General features: G+C 37.4%; 1 protein-coding gene across 2 annotated transcripts in view; it reads left to right on the top strand.

The window, feature by feature from the left end:
* LOC106880907 (F-box only protein 38) overlaps positions 1-11,619 on the top strand; it is a 35,753-nt gene extending 24,134 nt beyond the window's left edge. For both annotated transcript variants that reach the window (XM_014931071.2, XM_052968218.1), the window contains 7 exons: positions 271-1,943; positions 3,587-3,689; positions 4,702-4,868; positions 6,621-6,772; positions 7,694-7,779; positions 8,361-8,453; positions 9,136-11,619. In XM_014931071.2, coding sequence (XP_014786557.1) covers positions 271-1,943; positions 3,587-3,689; positions 4,702-4,868; positions 6,621-6,772; positions 7,694-7,779; positions 8,361-8,453; positions 9,136-9,311 — 2,450 coding nt within the window. In that variant the 3' untranslated portion in view covers positions 9,312-11,619. The remainder of the gene's footprint in view (positions 1-270; positions 1,944-3,586; positions 3,690-4,701; positions 4,869-6,620; positions 6,773-7,693; positions 7,780-8,360; positions 8,454-9,135) is intronic.
* The last annotated feature ends 13 nt before the right edge of the window (positions 11,620-11,632 follow it).

Raw genomic sequence — 11,632 nt, 5'->3', positions numbered from 1 at the left:
CCCTCTCTCACCCTCTCTCTTCCTCTCTCTCCCTCCCTCTCTTTCTCCCCCCACAATACACAAACTGTTGCTTCTATCTCTGGCATGACACTACTTCGTCTCTTGCAAAGCCCTGCTCCTGTCTCTGACATCACATTTCTCTGTATATAGTACGCTGATGTATTTATTTTCCTCATAAAAAAAAAAAAAGGATATTATTGAAACAGTTTTGTTGGTAAATTCCCGCTAGTCAAATGATTATTTAATTAGAATTTTTGAACCTCATTTCAGGTCATAAAAACACCAAAGTGACAAAGTGTTCTGCAGAGAAGACTAGTAAGCGTACCACGAAATCTGACCTGCACTCCAAAGGAGCATACACCTGCTACACTCCTTCAGTTCGTGTTATCTCCACAGATACATCATCTGCTCAGCCCTCAACAAGTGGCTTGAATATCTGCAAGTCTGACTTTGTAAACAACGCTAGCATTCCATCTGTTGGAAGTGGATCCTCAGCCTCGAAACAATGCACCCACAGTGGTGGCAGCAGCAGCAACAGTAGTAGTAATAGTTGTAGTAGCAAGGGGAAAGATGGAATAGGTGGCCATTGTAGTAGTAGTTGTAGTAGCAGTAGTAATGAAAACAATAGTATTGGTGATGATTGTTGTAGTAGTAGTAGTAGTCGTAGTAATGTTCGAAATTGTTGTAATAATGTCAGTGATGTTAGGAGTCACAACAGTGCCAATCAGTGGTTACAAGGGAAACACAAGAAAAACTTAATGAATATGGCTCAAAGGAAAAGGATGAGAGAGCTGGATGATTGCTGTCCTTCATCGGCAGGAGGAGAAACGGAAGGAGAATGTGCCAAGTCACGTTCATCTAACAAAGCCTTTTCAGAAAAATTGTCAGCCTCCTCTGCAATTTCTGGAGGAGAGTGCAGCTCAAGCACTACCACCAGCCACATGCACAGGTGTAACGGATCCTCATCCGGTAAGAAATATTTTCATAAGTTCCTTTACAAAAAAGACAAACATTCTGCAAATGCAAAATCCTCTGAAAGTTGTTCTCCTGTCTCTGAACCTCAGCCTTCTACATCGTCATCGACATCTTCAGACATGGTGTTCGATGTGGCGCCACCAACCTGTGATAAATCAGCTGATGTCCCACCAGCAATAGGGGATAATATGCAATCTTCTGCTGATACCGATGCCTTAGTCAGCGGAAACCATAGCGACAGTAGTAAGTGCTGTACATTCAATGAAAACAACCTGCCTTCGAGTTCTTGCATCTCTCATTCTGCTGAAGCTCGCTTAGAAGTAAAATGTGAGGGAAATGGGATTCCGACCGTGTCGACAATGTCACCGAAAGGGAAGTGCCTTCGGAGTGGTTTCAGAACAGTCCTGAAGAGCAGTGCCAAGACAACAACTAAGTCCAAAAAAGGCTGTGATAGTTCACCCTTACCATTGCTTTCATCTTCATTACCTTCCGCTTCCTCCTCTTCATCATCATCACCATCATCGTCATCATCATCATTTTCTGGCAGTGGCCCTGTCAAAATGAACCAGTCTTGCCAAGCTGTCAGCGAAGAAATTCGAGAGACTACAAAGAAAGCAAAAGAGAATGAGGATGCCACTAAGTCAGCCTCACATTCAGCTGAGAATGCCAGTGGAAGTGAGAGAACATCATCATCATCGTCGTCATCATCATCCTCATCGGCAGCAGCAACTAGTAGCAACAATTCTCAAAATACCGGTAGCAGCAGCAGCAGCAGAAGCAGTGGTTCTGCTCGTACTGCATCATCATCGTCGTCGTCGTCATCCACTTCAAATTCAGTGCAGTCAGGATGGACTGCTAGATCAGGTCCGAAGTACAGCTATACGCGTAAGTCAGTCAAACGTAAAATGAACACCTGTGACCAAGCTACCAGCACCAGTGATCCTGTACAGGAAGAAGATCACATTCAGGTGAGCCATCACTAAATACAAATGGTTGTTGTTTAGCGCCATGTGTTTCCTGGTTGAGCAGATATATGACAAGATATTCTAGTCATGACCCTTCCATCTTTTATTCTGACATAGTGCATCCCGACCCACTTCATTTGATGTATCCATCACCATTTAAAATGTGATTTGGTTGCTAGTTCTGATAGGTGGAATGATCACCTTGCATTGACATGCTCATTAGATACGATCCATTTGTGCCTAGTTGTTGTTGGCACTCCGTCGCTTACGATGTCGTGGGTTCTAGTTGATCCAGTCAACGGAACAGCCTGCTCGTGAAATTAACATGCAAGTGGCTGAGCACTCCACAGACACGTGTACCCTTAACGTAGTTCTCGGGGATATTCAGTGTGACACAGTGTGACAAGGCTGACCCTTTGAATTACAGGCACAACAGAAACAGGAAGTAAGAGTGAGAGAAAGTTGTGGTGAAAGAGTACAGCAGGGTTCGCCACCATCCCCTGCCGGAGCCTCGTGGAGCTTTAGGTGTTTCCGCTCAATAAACACTCACAACGCCCGGTCTGGGAATCAAAACCGCAATCCTATGACCGCGAGTCCGCTGCCCTAACCACTGAGCCATTGCGCCTCCACTGTGCCTAGTAACATAGTAGAGAAGAAAACATGTTGGGGAATTTCATAAGCCATTTGATCTGTAGAGGGTTGCATCACTTAAGTCTGGGTCTTTATATAATATATTTAAAACAAGGCAACATGGTGTGGCCCTGCTTTTTCTAAGGATATACTGAATTCAGTGTTATTAGTCAACGAAGCACTTGTCAGTTTTGTTGTATTGACATGACTGATAGCTATAAGATATTCTTATTGTGCAGTACTTATTTAAAGTTAGGAAGATTGGAATTTTTAAACAGCAACTGTGTTGGATACAAACCAGTGCTAAAAACAGGATATGATTTACCAACTTCTCAGTAGAATATTCAGTTGTTGGACCTAGTTGTTTACTTAGCATAAGAAAACATTAGTCTACTGCTCAACTTTAACCTTAAGTAAATGCGAAAGAAATCTCTCCCTAAAATAATTCAGTATTCTGTCAGAGACAGACTTTCATCCAGAAGTTGTAATCACTAAAACCAAACAAGTTGTAATCAGTAAAACAATATTGATACATCTGATTAGAACTTACCACCTAGAAGCTGAGAATCTACCACTATATTAGTGTTTTATCTTTACCTTCGATAGTGCCAATCATTCTGACCATCACAACAAAGTATTGTCTATATTGTTGATACATACCCTGCAAAGTGAAAACTGGAAGAATTTCTAATTTCAATTCTCACTGGCAGAGTTTGCAGTTTGTGAAAGGGTAGTAATAGGTTATGATAGAATATGTGCAAATAGGCACAGGTGTGGCTTTGTGGTAAATGACTGAAACAAGTAAAATAAAAGAAAAAGAATAAAAATAATTTATTGGGTAAAGAGTTTATTAATCATATCTTTCACATTTCACACAAAGGACTTGTGTCTGAGAAAGAAAATCATATAATATATCTTTGCCATTATAGTAGTCTCTTTTTCATAGCTTGTAAAATATAAGATGCTGCTCTCAAAATGTGACATGATTGCTTTTATTTTCTGATATTTTTTCGTAGGTACTTGGAGTTCAGTCCAAGACTCTGACAACCCTGACATTGCATATGGTTGGAATAACAAATCTCTGCCTTCTTGACTGTCCAAATCTGGCTACCGTCTCGTGTAAGTTTAGAGCTTATCTTGTATACATTAATACTGGTGTATATAAAAGAATAAAACATTCTAAACTAAATCCTTATGCTGTTTGAATGGTGTTCTCACATTGTTATTGTCTTAACACTTTAGCATTTAAACTGGCCATATCCAGCCCTAAATGGTCAAACTGGCCAGATTCAGCATCTCACACCTACCCTACAATGTCATTCTAAAAATATACAATTACATCATTGAAATGTCAAAGCTATGAGATAATACATGATCAATTATATGAAATGTGAATATACAGGCATTACATGTTACAGTAATCTGAATGCTAAATAAAGGGTTAAATAATGTTTTAAAATGGTATCCTCAGCATATTGGTGTTTCAAATTTTGGCACAAGGCCAGCAATTTCAGTGAAGAAATGCTCAACTGGTGCTTATTTTATCGACCCAGAAAAGATGAAAGGCAAAGTTGACCTCAGTGGAATTTGATCTCAGGATGTAAAGATGGACAAAATGCTGCTGTTTTGTCTGCCACCACCTCGCCACTTTCCTCAGCATTATAATATAGCAAACTTAAATGCTGTTTTAGAAAGTATGTCGTAAAATTAACCTCTTGTAAGTATTGCCCCTGAACATATGAAGATTTTACCCAGTAGATGTCATCTCTTTACACTAACTGTGTTTACCAACACAGAGGTCTTTCCATCACACAAACAGTGTTGTCTTTAATGACCCTCTGTTGTTTCAGCTGTTGTTGTTACACACCTAAAAATCATACAAAGTGGTTATTTTGTAAAGGAAAAGTGGCTACCCTGGGGTCGATGTAATCAACTTACCTTCTCTCCCATATAGATATATATATATATATATATATATTATATATATTAATATATATTTGTAAATAGAAATCTTTACTACGTCTGCTTTCCATGCTGGCATGGATTAGACAGCTTGACTGAAACTGGTAAGCTGCAGAGCTGCACCAAATTCCATACTTATTAATATATAATTTTTTTGTTTATCTTTTAGGTAGTGCATGTCGTGTGTTGAAGAAGATCTCCATTGGGAAGTGTCCCAAGTTGTCCAGGATATCTTTTGCACAGTGCAAAAAACTGTTGGAAGACCAGGTTATCAAAGAGCTTTCTCCATTGCCTTCTGATATATCACGAGTTTTGTTTCTCAGACCAATGCATCAGGTAAGATTAATATATTGGTTATGGACAGGTATTTTATTATCACTTTTATTTTATTTATATTACATTTGGTAGTCTTACAAACTATTACATGACTGCCTCACTAGTATTGGTGGTATGAATTATTCATCCAGTACACACTGTAAAGTGGTTGGTATTAGAGAGGGCATCCAGCTATAGGAACTACACCAAAGAAGGCACTGGAGCACAAGGCAGTCTTTGGCCCTATCAATTCCTGTCAAATGCTCAAGTGACACCCACAGATCCCTCAAAGGTAGACGAGTGATATTTGTCACGGTCTTGTGTGATTCTGTACTATATTTCATAATGTGCGGTAGTTGTACTGCATGCAGTATGGTAGTAAAGGTGTGTTGTGTCCATGTTTTGGTCTTTTGCCAGTTTAACCCTTTAGCATTTAAACCGGCCAATATCAGACCCAAATATTCTTCTTGTTTTATGCTCAAACCAGCTAGATCTGGACTATCACACCTATCCTATGTCATTCTAAAAATAATCACATCATCAAAATCTCTAAGTTACAAGATTGTGCATAATAAATTAAAAACCCTTTGAATGAATAGCTATTACATTTGACAGAAAAATCTGAATGCTAAAGGGTTATATATATGAGTCAAAACTGTATTAGTTTTTATAACTAAAAAAGGGCAATATGGGCATAACTGTCAACCAATAATCATAATGGTGTTTTTCTTTCATTTAGTGCTAATCAAATATAGGAAATTTTGTAAATTGGTTTTTGCTTATGAAAACATTTGAAGTTAATTTTCTTTTCTGTGTGCTCTGTCATAAAGTCTAGTTGGTTTATGTAGCTAGGAAAAGTGGATGTTAAATGATGATTCACTAACAGTATGAAAGCCTGGATTTATGACCCTTTCTTAATGAATGGTTGCTCAATGCCTAAACAGTTCAGACAAATGGAGTAATATTTAGTTACATTCCAAGTTCAAAACTTGCCATGGTCAACTTTGCTATACATCCTTTGGGGTTGATAAAAATGAGTGATTGTAATATATTGGGTTAATTTAATCAAATCCACACATCTACTAACACTTGTGATCTTGTGCTAAAATTAGAAATCATTAATTTTATATGTTGGAGTTAAAGAGATTGAGGTGTTAGTTTATACCAATAACATTCATAGTACTTGTTTTGACTAAGCAGATTGTTTGATGTTATGTATTTGTCATCGGCAGTGCTGTCTCCCTGCAAGAGATGGATTTTTGGTTCAACTCTTTCGATACCAACCCGGCTGAAACCAGTTCTGGCTCTATAGTACAAATGTCGTGTTTTCATAAGTTTTGAATTGAAATCTTCCATCAAACCTTAGTCACAGTTTATGCTCCTTACATTAAGTTATTTTACTAAATTCCTTGTTATAATTTAAAATAATAGAAAGAGACAGAGCTTCTCAAAATAAATATGGTAACGAAAGGGTTGAGTCCTGTAGTGGCCTATATTTAGTGGATGCTGGAGCTCTACTTCAAATTAGTGTTCCTAGTCTTATGTCATACTTATAAAAACATTTTAGCTGCTAATTTATATAATATGCACACTATATTACATGAAAAGATAGTCTTTTCCTTGGCATTCCTAGTGTCTTACTTCATGCATATAAAATATTTTAGCTGTTAATTTATATAATATGTACACTGTATTGTATGAAAAAATGGTGCTTGCCTTTCCAAACACTTTTTATCTTTAAAGACTATAAAGCAGTTTTTTTTGCATTATCAGCTACAGATTCCCATGACATCGTTGTTTGGTCAAGAAGATCATTCTAGTGGCTACCACTGTCTGGTTAAAGACCATTGCAAGCAGCCTTCTATGATGGTGCTGAATAGAAAACGTGCAGAGATTTTGGTAGATTTACTTCCTAGTATTAACAGGTAATTGAATAGCTGTTTACTTCTTTGTTTTTTTGTTCCCTTTTGCACAAATTTCATTTGACTTTGATATCAAGATACATATTCCCATTCGTTTATCATTTGACTAGTAAAAGCAATGAGAAACCTTCTTTAATTTCCTTTTAACTATAAATTGTGTCACTTCTGTGATTTTGAGTGTACAAAATGGACATGCTGCTTATGGATGTACAGTGGTGTCTTGACATCAAGATTTCTATTTCACTATTTACTGGGATAGTTTAAACTAGTGTAGAGCATGGTATTTGACTACATAAGCTGCTGGAATGAATGACGATAAATAGTCAGTTCAGTCGCCTTAGGAATTTTACCTCAGATTTTGTTACAGTTTATTCTCTGTATTTTTGATTTTTTTCAAGGCGAACGATCCAAACGGACAGGTAGTCCTAAATGTCAGTCCTGTCAGAATCATGAGCACACTGGACAAAATGCTTAACAGCATTTCATCTGGCTTTATGTTCTGAGTTCAAATTCTGCCTAGGTCGACTTTGCCTTTCATCCTCTCAGGGTCATTGAAAGACATGCTATTTGAACACTAGGGTCAATTCTAATCGACAGCCCCACTCACCTAGTCTAAGGACTGATTTAAAGCACTCATGGCAGTGTTATATAAAAGTGCTCATGTGGTGCCACATAAAAGCACCCAACACACTCTATAAAGTGGTTGGTGTTAGGAAGGGCATCTAGCCATAGAAACCATGCCAAATCAGGCTAGAGTCTGGTGTAGCTCCCCAGCTTGACAGCTCTGGTGAAACTGTCCAACCAATGCCAGCATGGACAATGGATATTAAATGATGATCTGATCTGATTATACCTATAGTAAAAAAAAGAATTATTATTAGTGAAATATGTCAGGTTTTATATAATTTTCTGTTTTTTTCTTAGCTGCCTGAGAGAAATTTTAAAAACTCATGAAAATGTAGTGGTTCCATTGGAAGAAAAATGTCCAAGATCCATTCACAATTTTGAGGGTAAGAAAACTTTTTACTTCTTGAATGGTATTATATTCACCCTTTAGCATTCAGATTATTATGTTAAATGTAATGCTCATTTATTCATGTTGTTTTGAGTTAATCATACATTATCTTGTAGCTTTGAACTTTTGATGATGTGGTTGTTTTATTTTTAGGATGGCATTGTAAGGCAGGTGTGAGAAGATGAATTTGATAAGTTTGAACATAAAACAGGGAGAATATTTGAGCTGGACATGGCCAGTTTAAATGCTAAGGGGTTAAATAATTATTATTAGTATGCATTGTTCTTTTGAAAATAATAACTCTGGAGAGCAGTTTTGTAAGAACAGATGTTTGTAATTCATTTTACATTGCAGTACAGCACCCAAACAGTAACTTTGTGTTTATAAGATGCAAGTTGATTTTGTGGGGTATTTCTATTTGTGTGTCAGCCTTATAAGATATCAATACAGTAGCATTTTCATGCTAATATATACTTAACTCTTTAACATCTCTGTTTTATAGCTTGTACATCATAACAATACTTGATATCTAAATTTAGGAAATTAATTTGCTCGTTAAATTTACATATTTTACAGAAATCAATGAAGATGGAAGTATATTAGAAGTAAAAACAGACATTCCATGGTTGAAGTTCTTTTTGCAAAATTATTCTGACCAAAAGGAAAAGGGTATATATCTAATTTCTATTTCATCATGCTTCATCTAATGAGTGGGCTGGAGCAATGTGAAACAAAACGCTTTGTTTCACATTGCTCCAGTCCACTCAGCTGGCAAAAATGAGTAATCCTGTGACGGATTGGCATCCATCCAGGTCAGGAATTTATACACCATGAACCAGGGAAACTGGCCCTTAGGAGTCGGCGTGACTCAAGAAGGTTAAGGCAGCAAGCTGGCAGAATCGTTAGCACGCCAGGCAAAATGCTTAACATCATTTCATCTGTCTTTACATTCTGAGTTCAAATTCTGCTGGGGTCGACTTTGCCTTTCATCTTTCCAGCCCTATGCATCTGTATGACTTGGGAAGGGCCTTTATCCTTATCCAAATGTGGTTTTTGTGCTGCTGTTCTGAGTACTGTAGAGTAGGAAGAACATCTCACCACCTTTAGCAGCTATGGCAGTCCTGAACAATTGAGTGTCTCATAATTTGTGGTGCTAGGCTTAAGGCCTCCTGTAAACCTAAAGCCTTAGTCTGCAATGACTTGGCAGTAATGCAGGACAAACAACTACCAGCTGTTTGTAAAGCTGAAATTTCAAAACTATATTTCCATGACTATTTCACTTCTGTGTTGTTTTGCATCTGTTTGTGTATGTGTGTGTAATATATATCTATTTGTTTATTTCTATTCACAGACATGCTGCCAAATACTCCTGTCGGTCGAGAGCTTGCATCAGAGCGTCTACGACAGTTGGGAGTAAGTTTTATCAAAGAAGGCATCCAGGGCGATTATTGGTCTGACAGTGTATTTCTCGTGTATATAAACATGTGTGACATCTCTGGCCTTCCAACTCCAGACCTTTATGTATGAACTAATTTTGCCAGTGTGGGCTTGTACGAGGGATTTAGAAATATTTTTCTCTTCCTCTCTCTCTCTCTCTATCTCTTTCTCTATCTCTCTCTCTCTTTCTCTCTCTCTCTCTCTCTCTCTCTCACACACATACACACACTTGTGTATATATGTTATTAAAATAATTGTATGTGTATGAAAAAAATAACATCAGAAGAAAAAAAATGTAAGACAAAATAGTTAATGTGTAAAGACACTTCCTCAGTATATTTTGTATCACTTGAAATGTTTTATCTACAATTAACATTTTAGTGAAATTATCTATTGAAAAATTACCTGTTATTGACAATATAGATTTCAGTTTTAGATTTTCTTTTTTTCCTCTTCCCAAACCTAAACTCTTACCAAAAAAAAAAAAGTAACTTAACCCTTTCATTTCTATATTTCTAACTAAAATACCCCACTATGTGTTTCTATTAAATTCTACAGTAATCGTGAGTTTAGATGGCTTTCGTAAAAGAACTATAACTTTTATATTTATTAAAATATTAAAATGCTATTTCGAACACAACTTAACAGAAAGTTTTTATGTATATTTGTTACAGAATTTTGTCTACCTTTATAAAATGAGCTATTAGCCAATATTATGTTAACAACCAGTTAGACGTTGCTCTCCCCTTTCAGCTTTGGGTGCCCATTTGGTCTTCGTGACCAGTAGGCCTCAGCAAATATACATATATATATATATAAGGGTAAAGACCCCTTCAGTTATTAATGACCATGGGGTTGCACCTAAGAAGTTACCCTCTGAAGCACAAATCTGAGCAAGGTTGTTTATGGAAGACCAGCAGTCTATGCCTACCAGCCTCCCCTCTCCACGCCACCGATGTTATCCAAGGGAAAGGCAAAGGTCGATACAGCTTAGCACCAGTGACATCGCAACTCGTTTCTACAGCTGAGTGAACAATGTGAAATAAAGTGTCTAGCTGAAGAAAACAACACACAACGCAGTCCAGGAATCGAAGCCACTACCTCATGATTGTGAGCTTGACACTTTAACCACTGAACCATGCGCTTTCAAGGATATATGTATATATATATATATATATATATATATATATATGCGCACGTGCACACACACTTTTATTCTTTTACTTGCTTCAGTCATTTCACTGCAGCCATGCTGGAGCACCACCTTAAGGGGTTTTAGTCAAACAAATTGACCCCAGGACTTATTCTCTGTAAGCCCAGTACTTATTCTATTGGTTCTTTTTTGCTGAACCACTAAGTTACAGGGACATAAACACACCAACATCAGTTGTAAAACAATGGATGAGGGGAACAAACACACCAATATATTGAACATGTGTGTATATATATATATATATATATATATATATATACACACGCACACACACGATGGGCTTCTCTCAGTTTCTGTCTACCAATCCACTATCATGGCTTTGGTCAGTCCGAGGCTATAGTAGAAGATACTTGCCCAAGGTGCCACGCAGTGGGACTGAACCTGGAACCATGTGGGTGGAAAGCAAGCTTCTTCCCACACATGTGTGCTAGTATGGATGTTACTGAATGTGTAGGTTTATGTTTGACTTTATAAATGTAAATATAGTTTTGTTTGTTTCTTTGTTTGTATGCATGCATGTATGTATATACATGCATACCTCTGGGTGCTACAGTTGTATCTTGGCTTAATTTCACTGATCCAACAGGAACAGCTAATGAAAATTATGGTTTAGGAATCATTAGAGGAGTTTGGGTTCTACTGTACCATGCTGACCCCTTGTATGTCGGCACAAATTGATCCATAGCTTCAAAGCAGTCATATTTCCAAAAGACAGAAAGTTTCTGCCCACAACCAGGGATGTTGGCCAACTACAACTGGCAATATAGGTTTATTATAGCATACTAGATGCTTATCATCATCATCATCATCGTTTAACGTCCGCTTTCCATGCTAGCATGGGTTGGACGATTTGACTGAGGACTGGCAAGCCAGAAGGCTGCACCAGGCTCCAATCTGATCTGGCAGAGTTTCGACAGCTGGATGCCCTTCCTAACGCCAACCACTCCGAGAATGTAGTGGGTACTTTTACGTGCTTAATATATATATTTTTTTTATTTGTTGCATTTGAAAATTGCTATTACTAAATCTGAAGCATATATGATTTTAAAAGACTAGAACGTTATAATAATAATAAAGAAGAAAAAGACTGATTTGGCAAAAATGTCCTCAAAGTGCAGAAAATACAAAATTCGTGTCATAAAAATGTCAGTTGGTGTACAGCAAATGTTTGTCTAGTGAAACTACCTGTTATTACTAA

This window comes from Octopus bimaculoides, chromosome 1 (genome assembly GCF_001194135.2).
Source record: "Octopus bimaculoides isolate UCB-OBI-ISO-001 chromosome 1, ASM119413v2, whole genome shotgun sequence".
In the NCBI taxonomy this organism is placed as follows: Eukaryota; Metazoa; Mollusca; class Cephalopoda; order Octopoda; family Octopodidae; genus Octopus; species Octopus bimaculoides.
This window is presented reverse-complemented; position numbering and strand designations above follow the sequence as displayed.